General features: G+C 55.1%; 9 protein-coding genes across 9 annotated transcripts; 2 read left to right on the top strand and 7 right to left on the bottom strand.

Moving 5' to 3' along the window:
- Window positions 1-348: 348 nt before the first annotated feature.
- On the bottom strand, window positions 349-1,381 carry CHGG_06025 (uncharacterized protein; the record flags this gene model as incomplete). The annotated part of the gene is made up of 2 exons (XM_001222119.1): window positions 349-1,185; window positions 1,376-1,381. The coding sequence occupies 2 exons, from the start codon at window positions 1,379-1,381 to the stop codon at window positions 349-351; spliced, it is 843 nt and encodes a 280-aa protein (XP_001222120.1).
- An 866-nt stretch (window positions 1,382-2,247) lies between these two features.
- CHGG_06024 (uncharacterized protein) lies at window positions 2,248-4,711 on the bottom strand (the record flags this gene model as incomplete). The annotated part of the gene is made up of 3 exons (XM_001222118.1): window positions 2,248-2,973; window positions 3,309-3,846; window positions 3,951-4,711. 3 exons carry the CDS (start codon window positions 4,709-4,711, stop codon window positions 2,248-2,250), a joined length of 2,025 nt encoding a protein of 674 aa, XP_001222119.1.
- A 1,173-nt stretch (window positions 4,712-5,884) lies between these two features.
- Window positions 5,885-7,461, bottom strand: CHGG_06023 (uncharacterized protein; the record flags this gene model as incomplete). The annotated part of the gene is made up of 3 exons (XM_001222117.1): window positions 5,885-6,136; window positions 6,344-6,495; window positions 6,579-7,461. 3 exons carry the CDS (start codon window positions 7,459-7,461, stop codon window positions 5,885-5,887), a joined length of 1,287 nt encoding a protein of 428 aa, XP_001222118.1.
- A 412-nt stretch (window positions 7,462-7,873) lies between these two features.
- On the bottom strand, window positions 7,874-8,574 carry CHGG_06022 (uncharacterized protein; the record flags this gene model as incomplete). The annotated part of the gene is made up of 2 exons (XM_001222116.1): window positions 7,874-8,346; window positions 8,490-8,574. The coding sequence occupies 2 exons, from the start codon at window positions 8,572-8,574 to the stop codon at window positions 7,874-7,876; spliced, it is 558 nt and encodes a 185-aa protein (XP_001222117.1).
- Window positions 8,575-9,288: 714 nt separating this feature from the next.
- Window positions 9,289-9,574, bottom strand: CHGG_06021 (uncharacterized protein; the record flags this gene model as incomplete). Its single annotated transcript, XM_001222115.1, has 2 exons — window positions 9,289-9,393; window positions 9,458-9,574. The coding sequence occupies 2 exons, from the start codon at window positions 9,572-9,574 to the stop codon at window positions 9,289-9,291; spliced, it is 222 nt and encodes a 73-aa protein (XP_001222116.1).
- Window positions 9,575-10,264: 690 nt separating this feature from the next.
- Window positions 10,265-10,567, bottom strand: CHGG_06020 (uncharacterized protein; the record flags this gene model as incomplete). Its single annotated transcript, XM_001222114.1, has 2 exons — window positions 10,265-10,456; window positions 10,529-10,567. 2 exons carry the CDS (start codon window positions 10,565-10,567, stop codon window positions 10,265-10,267), a joined length of 231 nt encoding a protein of 76 aa, XP_001222115.1.
- A 380-nt stretch (window positions 10,568-10,947) lies between these two features.
- Window positions 10,948-13,218, bottom strand: CHGG_06019 (uncharacterized protein; the record flags this gene model as incomplete). The annotated part of the gene is made up of 5 exons (XM_001222113.1): window positions 10,948-11,617; window positions 11,682-11,815; window positions 11,871-12,178; window positions 12,260-12,780; window positions 13,196-13,218. 5 exons carry the CDS (start codon window positions 13,216-13,218, stop codon window positions 10,948-10,950), a joined length of 1,656 nt encoding a protein of 551 aa, XP_001222114.1.
- A 252-nt stretch (window positions 13,219-13,470) lies between these two features.
- Window positions 13,471-14,701, top strand: CHGG_06018 (uncharacterized protein; the record flags this gene model as incomplete). Its single annotated transcript, XM_001222112.1, has 5 exons — window positions 13,471-13,489; window positions 13,552-13,651; window positions 13,717-13,863; window positions 13,944-14,085; window positions 14,174-14,701. The coding sequence occupies 5 exons, from the start codon at window positions 13,471-13,473 to the stop codon at window positions 14,699-14,701; spliced, it is 936 nt and encodes a 311-aa protein (XP_001222113.1).
- Window positions 14,702-16,341: 1,640 nt separating this feature from the next.
- On the top strand, window positions 16,342-17,987 carry CHGG_06017 (uncharacterized protein; the record flags this gene model as incomplete). Its single annotated transcript, XM_001222111.1, has 2 exons — window positions 16,342-17,724; window positions 17,928-17,987. The coding sequence occupies 2 exons, from the start codon at window positions 16,342-16,344 to the stop codon at window positions 17,985-17,987; spliced, it is 1,443 nt and encodes a 480-aa protein (XP_001222112.1).
- Between the last annotated feature and the right edge of the window lie 315 nt (window positions 17,988-18,302).

The raw sequence follows: 18,302 nt of genomic DNA, 5'->3' as shown, positions 1-18,302 counted from the left end.
AGGGATTGACCTGGCTTGGGGAAGGAGTACAATGGCAAGATTTTAGGAATCAGAATGTCACTTACTTGATACATGTCCACAGGACTCCAAAGCTGAACCACCCCCTGGCCGCGTTCAACCATCGCCATGCTCGAGAAAGTCGAAACTACCCTCCTGCAGATCCCCAAACAATCCTCGTCATTCTCGCGTGCTCCAAACTGGTTCTCTATGTCCGCCATCCAGACCGTATCGTCGCACTTGCACCCAGCACCATGAAGCAAACCGTGCCAATGTCTAGCTTTGACCTCAAAGAGCCCAGGTGTTATTACTGTGCTGCAAATCTTATTCCCAGCTGTTTTCAGACTCTTGCTAACACATGATTTGATCTCCTGCCAGTTCACAACTGCCAATACGGCCGTCGTATCCGCCTGTGGCTTCCACACACGGGGGAACAGGTGCGGATACACTCCCAATACTTGAAAGAAAATCGGATTCCCCGTCGTTCCAACGCAGCAGTGGGTCTCCGTCGACTTCCCTCGCATCATCGGCAGGGATGAGGAAGGTCATTTGCGGGGAGGAGTAGGCACTGCGGGACCAAATGTACACCTTCTCGCCCCAAGGTTCCGGCTCCGTACACGACAAGTCTTTCTTGAGCGGGTCGAAGTCACCTGCATTTGGCCTGTGGTGTGCTACGGGCGAGCCCTCGGCCCAGTACCCGTCCACTGTCACCAAAATCCACGGCCCATGAATTTCTTGTTGGACTTCAACGCCCGCCTTGTCCACAGTGGTCGGGTTCAAGGCCTTCTTTATATTTTCAGCCATGACAACTAGGGCGTCCTCCTTTTGGGTCTGCTGCTTGCCATCCCGCGCTCTTGCAGAGATAAACCTTATGTACTTCTCCGACTTCGTCTCGTCCTCGACACCGCCTTTTCCGAACCTGTCCTCCAAGTGCTGCGCAAATTCAATGAGAGGCTTCAGGTTTGGGGGTTCGATCTGGTCGTCGGCATTTCTCCACAGAACCACTATCTTAGATATCTCTTTACAGAGCTGACTCAACGCCTTAAAGCCCGAATGATCGCGCCCTTGTTGTTTGCGGTGATCGAGGACTATGGCGTGAATGTTGTCATAAAACTGGCACAGGTCAGCAACTGCGGCGGTTGCCCTGTTGGGGAGAACGAAAGTGGGGATTTGTTGGAAAGCCAACAGCTACGAATTGACTGTACCAAGGTGATTGGGGGGCCTGATCGGCTCGCCACCGTTCCGTACCGTTACTGCTTAGTGTCCCTTTTCGAACCCCAGTTATGTAGCGAAAAATGCCGCAGTTAGGTAAATGCAAGGCGCCTTTCCCTTCTGGGCACCAGTTTTTAGCGGTACAATGTGAAAAAGCCCTCCAGACCTCCATTTTGCCAAGAACACATGTACCACGCCATCGCGTTCGCTTGATTCCCTGCGACAGGCTTAGCGGTGCCATAAAAATGACCTTCAACAGGCTTGGCACTGTCGTTCCGCAACGACCGATGTTGGCCGTTGCGGAACGGTAGGCAGGAGCTTAGTGGTCACGGCCCACTTTGTAGGAGGCTCCGCGTGGGGTTCTCAGAGGGAAAAGGATGAAGCTGTAGATGTTGCTATTCTCGCCCTCTCTCTGTATATCGCGATGGTTTCGGACAGTCAACCTCAGCGCCGTGCGCATCTGACGGCAGCGCTGCTTGGTGCCCTCCATGTACTGCAAATCGGGCGGCGGGCGCGGCGGGCACCGAACACAATACATCCTGGCGGCCCAGAGGAAGCAACCAAGCTTTCAGACAATATACTGCACGGATCGTCAACCCAGTTCTATGACCTGTTTCGCATAGATCAGCCGACCTTCTTGAAGCTAGTGGGCTGTCGCTGAGCTCGTCGAGCTCCTTGACAATGATGGGAGCCGAGGTCAGTGCCTCTGATGCCGTAATACACACACACACACACACACACACAATTTATTCCGCCCGGCGGGCCTAACCCGAAAGGGCAACTATCATGCAATCTACTAATACATATCCTAAAATGGATCCTGATCTCATGAAGCCCGTACATCCTCCTTTTCTGGCTTATCTCCTTACAATTTTGCCCTCTCTGCTGCGGATGCTCGTGGGTTAGTTGTACGAATAGTAAGCTGGCTTGAAGGCTAGTCTCCAAGTGTCCAACGTCCTATCTTCGGCGGCTGAAGCGCGCTTACTCCGTGTGACACGAGATGAAGGGGGTTGTTAGTCGGGGTTTAGGATGGTGAGGTTAGTTTGCTTCATTCTGTTGTTGTTCAGTCCTCAGACGACCTGTGGCAATGGCAAAACGTATCGTCGCCCGCACCGCCCGCATGTTGGGGGACCAGTCCTTGTCATCCGAGGGCGACTTTCCTCCCAGGTAGAAGGAGAGGTTCCCCCTGTGGACATCCGTACATTGCAGCATCTCCCTACGGTGTTGATCCCATTGCTTGCATCGGAAGAGGAAGTGGTCCACTGTCTCTCTGGCTTGTCCACACGTACACTGGTCTGACGGTGCTGCTTTGATGCGATGCAGGTATGTGTTGAGCTTGGCCATGCCTGTTCTAAGCTGAGCAAGCACGCCGGCCTCGCTTCGGGACAGGTGGTCGTATAATAGTTGGGTGTGCTTCCCTGGTAACGCTATATCGACTCTCTTGGAATGTCTGCCCACTTTGTCAGGTAAGGACGTGGGCGGTGCCCGCTTTGCCCATGCGATACGGAGGGCTGTTGACCGCATGGCAGGATCCTGCGTTTGTGGCGTAGCGTCCTGCCGTGTTGCTTCCTTTGCTTTCGCTTTGGCTGTGTTCAGGAGCTCGTTTTTGGTACCCGCTTGGATCCAGACGACCGAGATCGTGTTTCCCGCCTTGCGTAAGGCACTTATCGCATCGTACGCCTGACAGAGATATTGTTGTCCTGATTGCTGGTGTGGTCGCTCCAAGGCCATCACGGCTGCCTTGTTGCTGGTGGCAAGGATGATCTTTCATCTGGAAGTGGGATAGTTAGTCTAAATTCCACGGGGATCCACAGATACATTGCAGCCTCTGCATGCCAAGCCCACTAGTCTAAAACGCGGGCGACAGATGTATCTTCTAAGCAGTAACGGTACGGAACGGTGGCGAGCCGATCAGGCCCTGGGTGCCAAAAGGTGATGAAAGGGGGGGCAACCAGTCCATTGATGATGATATCTGTATCTCTGTCTCTGTCTTGTTCCCACTGCCGCGGGCCTCGCCCTGATCCTGAAAATACTAATAATGCCCAGCCACTAGTTACCCCTGAATTGCCCCTCCTAACCGCCTTCCAAATCCAACACACCCCCTCAGTTGAGCCCGCGAGGGCGAAACTGGATATCTCAGCTGCCACTACCTTCCTGAATCCCTTCTGCCACCCTATCTCTGTTTCTTCCTTTTTCCTGCTCTCTGCGAGCCTCTCCCTCACATCAACCAGTCCCATCTGCTCCCTGAAACTAACAAACTGCTCCCGAACAAGCGCCTTCGTCAGGCCATCTGCCATCATCTCTGCACTCTTGGTGTACATGACGTCGATCTTTCCAGCTGCGTATTCCTGCCGTAGCCAGTGGTTGTGGATGTCCACATGCCTGAGGTTCGTCTTGAGTTTCGCGATCTCCTCTGTAACTAGCCGGATTGTCTGAGTGTTGTCGACTTCAATGACTAGGCGCTGTAAGTCCAGTGTTACGCCCAACTCCTTGAGTAGGCGTGAGACAAAAAGGCCTTCCTTGGCTACCTGTGAGAGAGCAAGGAGCTCTGCCTCAGTGGTCGATGTGGTGACGGTGTCCTGCTTGTTCGCCCGCCAGGCGATGAGACCACCGAAAAGCTTCATGGCGTAATCTTGGCTGCTTTTGCGATCCAGAGAGTTGTCGGCAAAACTGACATCGCTGGCAATGCGGAGGTCATCTGCTCCGTTTGCGCGAGTGTGGCGATTTTGTCGATGTATGACTTCTGGGAGAGCCAAAGCAGGCGGTTGGAGCGGTTACGCAGGATTTCCATGCCCAGAAACCACTGGAGTGGCTCGCCGCCAGTCAGTTTGTATCGTGTGCGTGACTGAATCATCGTTCTGAGTGCCTCCTGGCGCTGAGACTCGCGGAAGGCGATGACAATGTCGTCGACGTAGAAGAAAATGATAACTCCGTTTCTGGTAAATGCGCAAGGTTCGTGGGGTACTGCCTTAAAGCCAAGATTGCCAAGTGCCCTGGAGAGCGTTCGTTGCCAGAGAAGCGGCGATCGGCGCAGGCCATAGAGCGCTTTGTTAAGCTTGAGGATCGTCTGGTGCCGCCGATGCCCTGGTGGCATGCGCATGAAGACGTCTTCGTCCAGATCTGCGTTGACGAATGCGTTGGCTGCGTCAAACTGCAATAACTCGAGGTCGAATCGGGCGGCAATCGCCATCACTGTCCTGAATGATCTGCCTGCAAGCGTTGCGGCATAGTTATTTTGGGCTGCTCCTCTGAGCTGTTGGTCGCCTCTGACGACCAGCCTCGCCTTTGCCTTAGCAAATCTGCCATGCTTCTCGAACTTGTACACGTAAACCCATCTGCAATCAAGCACTTTGTGCCCTCTGACCCGCTTGTCGCGGCTGGAAATCTCTGTCCAGGATCGCATCTCGGCGTGGCTCTGGAGGTGATCAGCCTCAGCCTGCGCAAAGAGCTCTCCAAATGGATGTTCTGCTAGCTCAGAGTGCCTCTGCGGCGGCTCTGGCATGTTTCTACGATGGAACCGCTCCCCTGAACGCTGCAAACGTTGGAAGACGGCTCTGGTAACTGGTCTGCCGTGCTCAGCCTTAACCACAGTTGCCTTCGTGCCCGCATAGAAGGCCCCTTTCCATGCGTCTGTGTAGTTCATTCTTGCCTTCCCAGTGGGGACCTCGCCACAGAGAGCTCTGGCATGAAAAGCGCTATGTTGAATGGCTTCTTCCACTTCAGAAACTCCTCATGTATCCCCAGGCAAACCCTCTGCGTGGTGGGAGCCACGCATTGGGTACACAGAACCAGTCATCACTGCTGCAAGCAGTGCTGCTGGTGGTGATGGCGGTGGCGTTGGGAGCAGCTCAACCTGTGCTGTGGTGTAGGGCTTCCCAACCGGCTCTGGAGCGCCAGACTCACTCCCTGGACCTCCTGCAGGAGCAGGGGAAACTCCCGAGGTCCCTGAGGGAGGAGCTGGTTCTGAGGTCTGAACAATGATGCAATCCTCTATATGCTCTGACTGCTGACCTGTCTGTAAAGAGTGCATGTCATCCACCCCCTCAGGGGCATGCGCACGGTTGACCTGCTCATCTGATTTCTTTGGAATACTGAACTCACTGAGTAAGCGTGCTAGTTCATCTCGATCAATCTCTCGGATATCGTCACGGAGCTCCTCGAGTGCGCCACTGAAGGTCTCTTGCTCGTCGAAAATCACGTCGCGCGTGTGGATGACTTGGTTAGTGACTGGATTCCAGATGCGGTATGTGTTTGATGATGCGTAACCGACGAGGTAACCGATCCATGCCTTTGGGTTGAAGCGCTTGAGGCGTTCTCCCTTCAACATCGCTGTGGTTCATTACCGCCCCATGCCGAGACTGAAAAGCCTTTGACGGCTTACGCTTTGAGCGAATTTATCCCGGCTTAAGCAAAAAGAGCAGCTCCAGGCGAGTGAGCAGGAGGTTGACGGTACGTTGCCGGCTTAGAGCACCTAACCGGTTCGATCCACAGCCCGCTCCTTCCCTCGAGCTAGTACCCAACCGCTCTTGCCTTCGAGAGCAGTCACTCTACGGCTTAGAGGAAGGAACGGCTTCAACAAATAAGCCGCTTAAGGTCGTAAGCCGAAGAGAGAGCACTCGCTGCTGTGAGCGAATATGTCCCGGCTCGTGGTTACCCGCCTTGCACCGCTAAGTTGTCATTGCGTATGATTTACATCCATAGGCGCGAAGGTTGGTGAGATCAGCTTGCGGCGCTCATCAGGGTTCGAATGGAAGATCTCAAAGGGCGTCTTCCAATTGATCGTCGACGTGAGTGCGCTGAGAGTAGATGCGCTTTGCTGATTTCCCGCCAGAGCGACGCTGGGAGCTTCGAGCTGCTCCTCATGGCGTTGATCTTCTCCTTGACCACACCCCGTGAGCGCTCGGCGGCGCCATTGAGAGCTTGCGTACTGTGAGGGACGAGTAACATCTAGGCGAGGCACAAGGGCACTGCGTATGCTGACTCAATTCTGCTAATCGAAAGCTGAAGAAAGAGGAGGAAAGATACAAGATAGCGCGTTGGCAACGCGAGAAGGCATGGCCCAGAACGGAGCTAGTCCGGATGCGGAAAGTGCACCTCCAACCCCAACCCTAGGTGCGCTTTCCGTCACACGTACGCGGCGGCGAGGGCTCGAGTCTGATATGACGCTCCTCAATCCGCATGGCTTGACTGTAAAGATCTCGTTGTCTGCCTCAACGGCCTTGATCTTGATCCCGAATTGGAGTTCCATCATGCCTAGGAAACTTGCAAGCGCCTCGATTATCGACTCTGTGGTACGGTCCTGCAAGTCAACTCGGTTCGTTTGCGAATCTTACCTCCTTGGTTCGTGTCTTCTCTCTTGACACGTTTACGGAGAGCTTCGACCTGCCTGCGAAGTTCTGGATCCTTTTCTAGCCGTTCTTTTGCGAGGAACTCCCTGCGGTAGGCTGGTGGGTAGTAGGAAGGCCGGAGTTCTGGAAACAGTGCCCAACAGCCTGAAAGGGGATGGAGGCCGTCGCAGGCTAGGCAGCCAGATTTTGCTCCTCCAGTGTGTTTGCGCTTGTGGCCGTGGTTGCGGACGCCTCGGGCGCCTGGGCTACGGCTTCGCGAGCGGTTTGGTGTGTGTTGACGGGGACGTGGTGCTGGGGAGCTAGTGCATGTGCGCGATTCTCGGTGCTCAGGATGTTTCATGGACTGCTGAAGTTCTTCGCGATCGTCAGAGCCGGCGCGTTCCTTGAGGGTTGCGTACCACAGATCGATAGTCTTATCGGCCTTGCAGGTCGTATCGTAGAGCTGAGGGGCTACCGTTTGGCGAATCCACGCTGTCAGCCTGTTTAGGTTTTGTCGCTCGGCTTCGTAGAGTTGCCACTCGAAATGGTATGCCGAGAGGTCGGTCCTGTACGCATCGCGGCCGAGGGCGGTCATCTCGCTGGTGTTTCGAGGTGGGTTTCGTCTGTCAATCTCTTCCACTGGAGGGCCGATGGCAAGGGCTTGCGATTCGCCTACTGTTACGCTTGAAGAAACGCTTCCTGCACGTGTGCTCTGTGCGGGAGGCGCATCCGCGCGATCAAGACGTTTTGGGTAGTCCTTGATGGCTGGTTTTATCGGGGCGGTCTTGAATTGGCCCTTGGAGGTGCCCTTGGGGTCAATGAGTTCCCAAAGGTCCCTGGTTGTCGCCTCTGATCTGAAGCGCTCATTCCAGGATTTCCAATTGTCAGGACCGGTGAGCTTGACGTCGACGTTGACGGTGGCCATGGTGGTAAATCGGTCGGTTTTGACGCGTCTCGTAGCTGTTGTTTCGTTCTGCTGCGTGGGAACGGAAACTGGGAGTTCAGGTGGCCTTCCCGGAGGAGAGTTGGAAAGCCAACAGCTACGAATTGACTGTATCAAGGTGATTGGGTGCCAAAAGGTGATGAAAGGGGGGGCAACCAGTCCATTGATGATGATGTCTGTATCTCTTGTCTCTGTCTTGTTCCCACTGCCGCGGGCCTCGCCCTGATCCTGAAAATACTAATAATGCCCAGCCACTAGTTACCCCTGAATTTTGTCCGAGTTCAAGGCAAACCGATTTGATCCGGATGTAGTTAGCGTGCTAAGGCCCTCGAGGCCCAGTGCCTCCGGGCGAAATAAATTCCATCCATCCATCCATACCCCTGAATTGCCCCTCCTAACCGCCTTCCAAATCCAACAGGATTTCCTCGTCCGCAAAACGGGCGTGGCCGAAATCACCTAGGTAAAAGTCAGGTAGCATAGTATCCTCGGGCCAGTGAATCCAGATGTTGCCCATGTGAGCATCGCCGTGATAGACTGGCTGGTCGCCAGCCGTGTACAGCCATTGGAACATGCTGAGAACTTGGCGGATCATTCTAACAAGTATGGATGTAGGTATCCAGGGGCTATTGATTGCTGGTGTCTGCCACCGCGTCTTGATGCTCTCTCCGTTGCAGAGCTTCCAATACGAGACGGAGTGGTACATGGAAGCACCCCCTGGGTCTCCGTGATTAGATTTAATGTATTCATGGCCGTAACAATCAACAATGTAGGGTGGGATGCCTACCTCGGGGGGCTTGAAGGGCTTATTGATCTTCTTGAGGATCCGGATCCCGTTCGGCTTCTCGAACGGCGGCAGCTTCTCTTCGTCTGCACCAGAATCGCCAAAGCGCCGCAAACGCCGGTGAGTTACCTTGCGTATCAAGTTCATCCCGGTCCCGGTATCCTTGATTAGCTGAGCCACAGACTCCCCCCCACGCCCAATGTTATGGATAAGACAAACCGGCGGCAACCAGCCTCGAACATGTACATATACCCTATCTCGGTCTCGCCGTCTGCCTTGCCACCCTCAGCAGGCTCTGTCAAGCTGTTTTCCATGGCCTACGGCAAGTCCGGATGCTGTCTTCGGAATTTGTTCTTCTAGTGCCCGGGAACAAACGGCAGCGTTGTGATCCGTCCTCTTCGGGCGTTCTAGCCAATGTCGCGTGTTAATTACGGTGCAAATGGCCATTATAGACCGTGAAACTAAGGACTACGTCTTTGTTCATCTTAAGCGTAGGGCCTTATAGCAAAATGGAACATTGGTAGCCTGCCCTGGGATCAACCCTAGTCAAAGGGGAGCTATCGTAACGTTCTAGTATGTTCACAAAGAGGGCGCCATCGATAATCAAAATTTGAGGTACCATCTCTAGGTAGCATTCAAAGTATACGGGTCTTAGGGCCGATTATTGCCTATAGAGAACCGTCAAGGGACAATGGTTCAACACTCGTATGCTCAACAACACCAAACCCAGCTGATGCAACCGTGGTTGCATCTCTGTATTCCGACGATTGCCCCACACCTCGTCAAGCCTACAATATGGTGCCCGGTCTGTGATCAATCCTATCCGCATATCTTGAATGTCTTTGGCAGCATCTATTTCCCTGTATAAGGAGGCCGGCGTGCTAAGTTGTTGTCCCAGACAACCTTAGCACAACAGCGGCCAAAAGCATGTACAACTGAAGAATTCTACTTTTTATTTCCATCCCGCCGACCTACGACCCTCCCCAAAGGCGGAAAGTAGGTATCGCAGCACACGTCCCAGAAATGTTTTAGCCCTGTGGGACGCACAAGGCGTCTTCGTCGAAGATGCCGCACTTCAGCCCAGCACAACAGTCCGTGTCCACTCGGCAGGAGGTCAGGATCGAGTGACAAGCCTTTTGACTGTGTTAGACGGGATTTCCACTGGAGCCATTGATGATTTCGTGTGATATCACTTACCGCCTTCCCGGAGAAATCCACCACGGCAAACGGTGCCTGGGCCTGGCGTCTCGGGAGGGCCATGCTAGCGACCAGGCTGAGCAGGAAGAATAGAACGACGTGAATTGAGGACTTCATGATGCCGAGCTCAAAATGAACGAGGACCTGCCCAGTTCGAAAACAATGCACGTCTTCTCCAGCCTGGGAGGAGAGAAAGAAAGAGAGGGTGAGCAGAAAAGCGTAAAAGAGGCAAAGTAACGGCGTGGATCAGCACCGACGGCACCCGAGCGCTTTAATGATGCGACCTCTGAGCTTGCGTTGCCTGCCTGCCCCTCTGAAACGGAGTGCCCCGGGGAACGTGTTCGCCGCAGAAACGTCAGCGGTGGACCGCAATGGGGAAGTTCGTCTGAAGGATGCTGAAATCTGAAACAGCGTGGAGCTGTGGGGATGCGCTAACGCGAGACTACGTGATTTGCCAGCAAATCATGTTAGTGCGCTTGCGAATGGACAAACGAACGCATTGAGGGGGAGCGTTTCAGTTTAAATAGCACGCCCACGAAAGCACAACCATCCTTTTGTTGGTGCAACCCGCTCTCTGGCCAAAAAAAGCCGAACGCCAAGTGTAGGTGCCACTAAAATCTTCGACTAGAAGAAGAAAAGAAAGTCATTTTGAAGTTCAAATTCAGCTTTTTATTTGTCTCGGTTTCTTTTAATGTATTTTGCTCGGTGTTCTCCGCCTCTTCCTTTTCCCTGAGTTTCTTTATCCTTTCTCTCTTCTTGTTTCTCTTTTCTCGACTTTCGAGTTCGGCTTTTTTTGGCCAGAGTGTGCTACCCAGGAGCCCGGCTCGAGCCTGGTTGCCTGGTTCTCGGGGCGCGAGAGGGATCGGCTGGATCATCCGATCGGCGCTTTTCTGAGATCCCATTGCCAAACGTGTTGTTGGATGCCAACAGGAATTTCGGATGTTGGCTGAACTTGATTCGTTCCGCGCAGCGACAACTGCTGCTTATTCTGCTCAGCTGCTATGGGCATGTGGTGGGATAACGGTGTGACAACGATGTAAGACCGACTTCAATGGGAAGAGGACAAAGAACAAGTTTCGGGTGCGCCGAAAAGGCCTTGGCCTCGGCCATTGTTAATACTTGACATCGATTGCATTTCCGACGAGGCCGGCCGTGGGAGCGGTGGCTAAGGCACTGTTAGTTAGATCTGCTTGGTGGTGTCACATGGTGTTGGCAGCTGATGGTTGAATGTATAGAGCCTGAATTGTGTATTCGAGTATAGGTATGTAGCTGAGAAAAGATTTGTTGTACAGGCCCGCTGTGGTATCAAAGACATATGATGTTCATACCGCCATATCCAAGCCCGACCGAGCGGAGATTTATCGCCAGGATCCAAACTCCAACGCATCCAATATGTACCCTTCCTCCCCGACCATTCCACTCCCATTTATACCATAGGCCACCCTTTATAGCCCCATCCCATGGTTCCCATCCCACCCGACCCCCCTACATCACATCAAAAAACAGCACGGCTCCGGAAAACACTCATCCCACGACCCGCCCCCCCTAGCCCAAAACCTCTCCAGCGTCGCCCTGGCCACCCTCGGCCCCGCCACGCCGTGATCCCGACTCATATCATCCAGCCGCTCCCCAATCCACTTTTGCACGCCGGCCCCCGCCCTGGCCGCCTCCACCCCAGCCACGATCAGCGCCCAGGTGGTGCGCTTCCGCACGCGCGGCACCTCGACGGCCCTCTCCAGCAGGCCGAACAGCTGGCGGGCGTGGCGGGCGCGGGCGAGGCCCAGCTCGGCGGAGGCGCGCGGCAGGGCGCCGGAGGATTGTAGCGATAGGATGGCGTAGAGGGCGGTGGTGGCGCGGTAGATGCTGCCGAGGAGCTGCCACTCGTCTTCGAAGGCGTCCTTGTCGGCGCTGAAGGCGGTCGGGGAAAAGGCTTCAATGCGGGCGAGGAGGAGGTGGGCGGTGCGGGTGGTTTCTGGGGAGGGGAGGTGCGTGCGCAGGTCGTTGATGAGAATGATGTCGGTGAAGAGGGTGCTGGGGCAGTTGATGGACGGGTAGTAGGTCTCGGTGTAGTAGGTGGAGGCGAGGCGGAGGGTTCCGTCGGTGCTGGTGATTTGGAGTTGGTTGTTGTTGGGGCTGGTGGTGTTGGCGAAAACGCTGACGCTGTGTGGAGAGGGTGGTGGGTGAGTTAGGGAGCGGGAAGTTTGGGGATGGGGGGTGGACGTACATAAATAGCGCCATCATGCTGAGCTCGATGTAAGGGACGTCACGAATCACATCTTCAAACGACCCCCGAAGGTGGAGCAGACTCATGTATGCATCCACGTGGGTCCGCCAGCCCGGGGTAAAAGACTGCTGAAGCTACGGAATATCAGAGAGGAGCGGCTATCAGACTGGAAGATGTCCGGTGACCTACCATGGCGAAGAGGAGGGAGTAGACGGCAACGAGTGTGGTAATATTCTTCCGCGTCGCTTCGTTTGAGACTAGTTTGGTAATCTCGCGCACCGCAATGTCACGGTGACGGTAGAGGCGTGTCCACATCGGTTTAACAACTTGGCTGGTTGTGGGATCGTCGACCATCTGGGTGATCCGGTGGCCAACAACCACAGACACCAGAGTGTGGACGATGGACGGGGGGATATCCTGCACCAGCACGATGGGGAACAAGAAGCCACTCGGAGCCAGCTGAGACTGTTCGAGCTGCGGGTAGATGTGGCCATTGTCTAGTGCGGAAAGGGCAAGTTGGTAACTAATAAGCGTCGAGCTCAATAAATTTGGGGGGAGGGGGAGTGGGCCGAACGTACAGTAGAGCATGGCTTCAAAAATGTCGCAAACCTCGGGCCGGATCTCAACGGGACGTGGAAATTCAACCATTTCGTCCTGGGTATCGCTCCGAGAGTCTTCGCTGGAGTCACCAGCCACAGCCCGACCCTTCTTTTCGAGTCTCCGTTTGGCGCTGTGGCAAGCCTTGCGAGGGGGCGGCGCTTTACTGTTTGGAACTTTGGTACTTGGGTTCTTCTTCCTGCGGGTGCGTGACATGACCTGGCCCGGTGCGAGCCAAGTCAGCGGTTTCTTGTCTGCATACCCGGGACACACGATGCCGGCGGCACGGCATTTCGTGCATACGGGTTGGACGCCGTCACAAACCAGACGACGGCGACGACATTCCCAGCACTGCGGGCGTTCGGGTCGTTCAGTGCGTCCAGGTTCAGGGCGTTCGACGGCGGTTATGATTGGGACGATGGGGTTGGGGGTCGACGGATCGGGTGTGGTGTGTTCACTGCGTTGACTGTGTTCAGACATTGCTGCCGAGTATTTTCCTATTCTGTACTCAGTGTGTAGCTAACGTAACCGAGTTTCCGAACTAGAACCATGATGGCGGCCCGGCTTCATAAGAATGGATCTCAAGTTGAGCCGTTCGCCTGACACGAACTCCTGGGAAGGTGTGTCAAGGGTGTGTGTGAAATCAATCCACTGAATCCAGCCCTGTGCTGTGGCTGTGGTCGGCGGATCCTTCCCGCAAAGTCAAAAATCTCTTGGCCACCTCATTGTCCCGATTAGGAAGTAACCATGCAGGTCAACCCTGCCAGTTGACTTCAATTGTGGATGACTCAGAATGAAAAGGATCCAAGTTGCAGCTCTAATTTGTGGGAACCATTCGGTTTTGGCCCATTGAGAGGACAGCGTTAGCGATCAGCACTGATCGGAATCCCCGTTTCCATCCACTGCCACGCACCCACGCACGCGCTGCCGCTGCCGGCATGTTGGCACTGCTGGGCGTCTTCACTAGATTGGAATTTCTGATATATAAGCTTCATCCTGCATGATGATGGTTCCCTTGGCTTCAAGTCTTGGCCTCAAGCCCGATTTGATGTGTATCAACAATTGGATTTCTATCTAACCCGACGCCATCCCTGTTTTTTTGACAAATCCTATCGATATTTTTGAGACCATTCCTGTCGGATTTTGACGGTTGCCTCGTTGTCATCGTGTTACCGTCTCGGGTTACAGCAACATGGCAAATGGCATGCCAGGTCAGTCTCCGTCCAACAGCGAGGCCTGCGGTTGTCTACCATGTTTCTAACAACGACCCCAGTTTCCGGGAGCATCTGGTTCTATGCCCCGACTAATATTGCCCCTATTCCATTCGCCGTTCTTTTCGGCGTTTCAGCGATATTACATCTCTGGCAGTGCGCGTAAGTGCAGAGAGCAAAGGACAAATGCCGAAATCTTTGACCGCATGTCTGACCATTCAAAACAGCCACTACAAAGCCTTCAGAGTGACGGCCTATCTACCCTTCTGCTGCACACTCTTTGCCGCCGGGTTCGCCCTCCGCGAGGTGGGCGCCTTCAATATCGGCAATGTCAATGTGTACCTCGCCAGCACCCTCCTCATCTACATGTCCCCGTGAGTTGCCTCTTGCCCATCCCCTACCACTTACTACACTCACCCCAGACCTTGACTAAACCCCCACCCCCACCAACCAGCCCCATCCTCGAACTCGCCAACTACCACATCCTCGGCCGCACGCTCTACTACGTCCCCTACTTCTCGCCCATCCACCCGGGCCGCGTCCTGACCACGCTCGGCTCCCTCTCCGCCGTCGTCGAGATTCTCAACGCCCTCGGCGTATCCTACCTCGCCACGAGCCGCACCCCGGGCGGCAGGCGCTACGAGCTCGGGCCACAACCTGCTCCGCGCCTCCCTCGCCCTCCAGCTCGCCGTCATCGCCCTCTTCTACACCCTCGCCGCGCTCTTTCACGCGCGCTGCGCACGCGCCGGCGTCGCCCACCCCCGCGTCCGCGCCGTCCTGTATTCACTGTACGCCAGCATGCTACTGATCCTCGCGCGTACTATCTACCGCGCCGTCGAGCACTTTGCCGCGCCCATGGTGGTGGTCGGGGGTGCGGAGGACGCTTGGCGCAGCCTCAGCCCGGTGATCCGCTACGAGTGGTTCTTCTGGGTGTTTGAGGCCGCGCCCATGCTGGTCAACGTGCTAATGTGGAACGCCCGCCATCCCCGCCGCTACCTGCCGCAGAGCTATAAGCGGTATTTGGCTCAGGATGGCGAGACGGAGCTGGATGGGCCGGGTTGGGCTGATAAGCGGAATTTGGTGATGACGGTTGTGGATCCGTTTGGTGTTGTGGCGATGTGTGAGAAGGACCGTCGCGGGGAGCCGTTCTGGGAGGAGAATGGGTATCATCATGTGCTGAGCGGGAAGGCGGGGCAGCAGGAGGCTGTCTGATGGGGGTGGGGGTGGTGATGGGTTTGTGGTTTCTTTTGTTTGGATTTACGAGCATGTGATACCTTTTGATCTTTGGTTATTAGAAATAGAGACAAGGTTAAGGGTATGTACCTATGTACGAATGCATGTACGTGTACTGTGTGGTAAGATCTAGTGCTTGCCCGGGGACATCGCCATTAACTTGTGACTACCTGCTACCAACAAGAGTAAATCACAACTTCAACGTTTCACAACACCGCACACGCTGACATCGCCGACCCCGACGGCGGATACTGCTTCCCGCCTTTCTCGACCTTCGGCTCACATGTGCACCATTGCTCCTGAGGGATGCTGTCCATCACCTTGGGCACATGCTGCCCGCAGCCAAACCATGTGGCTTTGTCTGGCAGAGGGAAGTGTCAGGCGTTAGCAGGGAAAACAGAATCTCTCAATACGAGTAGGAAGCACCACGGCGTCATTGAAGTGGAAATAGACGTCATGCTGGGACGGGTCGTTGATCGTGGTAGGATGGCAGGATGGGAGGAATGAGCCGGACGTACTGCAGGTGCCGCAGCTTGCTTTGTGGCACATTCTTACTTGGTTAACACGGGTTTGAATTGGTATGGGTTGGGGTTAGTTGTTGCCTGGTGTCCGGGACAGAAAGAACCGTACATGAAGATGGGCGAGCCGGTGCCTCGGGGGATTGACCTGATCTGGAAAGGAGCGGTGTTGTCAGGGCTGAAGTTGGGTTGGGTTTGGGGTTGAGGGTTTAGGGGTTTGATTGGCTGTTGTGGCGGAAAGTGACGCAACTTGACAGGTTGGTGGCTTGAAGGCTTGAATCCTTCGACGGCTACCTGTAACCTGGTTATCATGGGCTTGGGAAACTTGGCATCGTGATTTTGGGTTTGGGAAAATGCTTATATTAGATAGGCAAGTACGGAACTTGTGTTCTGGCCGCCACATACCGGCATCTGGGGTAAGATATCTTGATCTCGATAATGCGGCGCGCTTGATTACTACTACATGTAACTACCTACCTTACCTACCTACGTACTTCACTCCCTACTAGTCACTCTACACACGTAGGTAAGTAATGCACTATCTCAACCGCAGGCCTATCTTGACCTGAACAGGGCCATACTAAACATGCAGTGGATAGATCAGCAACGGTACCGCATGAGCGAAGAAGGGGCTGTCTTGGGAGACATCTTGAACCCCGTCGTAAGCCGGCTCCTGGACAGCATCCGGGGATTAGACCATTGTTCCCTTGCAACCTTGAAAACCAACACTTTTCCGGCTATAAAAGCTACACGAAATCATCTTATGCCTCGCCGATATCTTCCCCCAACAATAACACTTAGGATGGAGAGGAGAAATTGCTGGTACTATTCGGATTGTGATGGTGATATTCGGCTTGACAGTTTCACCGCAGGGACAAGGATGATGAATCATGCTTGGCTTGGCTCTGTCTTGGTAGCACTCGAAGTACCGCCGAGCTCCCACATCAGCTGCAAAACATCAACACCGCCGAGCTCCCCGGTGCCGCACCCAATATCGTGACGGTTACCACCCACGAGTGCTGGCATCAGCACAAGCGCACTTGAAGAATCCCGCTCTTGTATCTCTCTTCACCCACCATACATATGATGATACAACGCACAATGGCAAACACCAACCCCCAACCCAGCCCCCCCGCTCCCACCCGAGCCGGCGCAACCCTCCTCGCCCTCCCCACCGAAATACTCATCACCATCAGCCAAAACCTCTGCCTGCACTGCCGCTTCCCGCGCATCGGCGAGCTTCCCGACGACGAAACCACCACGGGCGTGCACGAACAAACCTCCCTCGGGCACCTCAGCCTGGCCTGCACCCGGCTGCGCGCCGTCGCCCAGCCCATCCTCTTCCACTTCTTCCACCCGCTCAGCGACGGACACTGCACCACGCGCCTCCGCCTCGCCCACCTCGTCCGCACCCTCTACCACCGCCCCGACCTCGCCGCCGCCGTCAAAAGCCTTGTCCTCTGGACCCCCAACGACAACGACAACGACAACGACAACGACAACGACAACGACAACGACAACGACAACGACAACGACAACGACAACGACAACGACAACGACACCACCACCACCCCCAGCAGCCACGCCCCATTCACCGCCGCCGCCGAGCGCCTCGACCCTTGGTGGGTCGACCGCATGCACGACTCCCTGGAGGAGCTGCAGGAGCTGGCGATGGCGCTGACGTCGGGGGCGGTGGGGTACGTGTTGCTGCAGCGGTGGTTTGGGGGCGCGGGGGCGCTGGCGACGACGGATTGGCTGGGGTGGGCGCGGCCGATGGAGGGGCTGCGGCATCTGGTGCTGGTCGGGTGGCGGTATCGGTGGCCGATGCAGTGGGAGTATACCTTCCATATCAAGGAGGCGCGGGCGTTGCTGAGGTCGAGCGCGAAGGGGTTGGAGAGCCTGGTGGCAGTGGATTGTGGTGCCGATGGCGTGGGCCCCCCGTCCGTGGTCAGTGGGCGGGATCCGTTGAAGGCGGTGCCGTGGGATGTGGAGTTGCCGCGGCTGAGGAGGTTGTCGATTAGTGGTGAGAATGTGGGGGTGGAGGAGGTCGAGGCCATCGTGCGGCATAGTGAAGTGTTTGAGGACTTGGAGCTGTTTCACTCGCAGTTTTATCACGGCCGGGAATGGGTGCGGGATGTGCTTGATTTGGAGAGGCACTTGGGGACGGCGAAGAAGACGTTGAAAAGGTTGTGTTATTCGGCTTTTCCGATCAAGGCACCGCTGAGGGAGACTGATGTGTGCGACGAGGAATATGAACAGAGTGATTCGGATGACGACGAGGACTACTTTGACCCGACTTGGCATGGGCTCGAGGGGTTTGAGGCTGGGTTTTCGTTGAAGGATTTCTCTGTTCTTGAGACACTCGAGCTGGAGCAGCTAGTGTTGTACGGGCCTGTATTTGAGGAGCCTGATAACGTGGAGAACGACCGCAGCGGCGAGCTGGTGACGACCGACGACTTCCTGGAAAAGTTCCCGCCGTCGTTGGTGCGTCTTCGCATTGGTTGTATTTTCTACTGGCCGATCGTGTTCAGGGATATGCTGGCGATGGCAGACGAGTGTGCCCGGTTCCCGAACCTGCGGTCTGTTGCGCTGGAAGTCCGGAGAATACCACCGAGGGAGGAGTTTGATTATTTGGTCGAGGCATTCCAGAGGGTGGGAATCGCAATATCGATCTGTTCTGTGGTTAGAGATCCCTTCTCAAGGGGCTTGCTTCCAACACGGCCCGGATTCCCAGTCCGACTTCCTGAGCCGGTGTGTTACACTTCCGAGCATTTGTTGGGGAGGATGTCAATACGGTGAGCTGAGGCTGTATTAATTAGGCCGGACTTGTGTGAACAAACGGAGGAAATGGCGTCAGAAGAGGTATATTCAACATACGAGAAGGAGGAGTCAAGGGCATTAGAACCACAATCCAAACACTAACCCCTGAGATCAACCTCATTCCTCCTACCTCAACAAGCCTTGGTAGGTACAAGTCCCCTCTTTTTAGTGTCACCAATCTCCCCTAACCCCCCCTTTCCAACCCCCCATTCATTCACCCACCACCTCCCCTCTCACTGCCC

The sequence above is a fragment of the Chaetomium globosum genome, genomic scaffold (assembly GCF_000143365.1).
Source record: "Chaetomium globosum CBS 148.51 scaffold_3 genomic scaffold, whole genome shotgun sequence".
Classification (NCBI taxonomy): domain Eukaryota; kingdom Fungi; phylum Ascomycota; class Sordariomycetes; order Sordariales; family Chaetomiaceae; genus Chaetomium; species Chaetomium globosum.
This window is presented reverse-complemented; position numbering and strand designations above follow the sequence as displayed.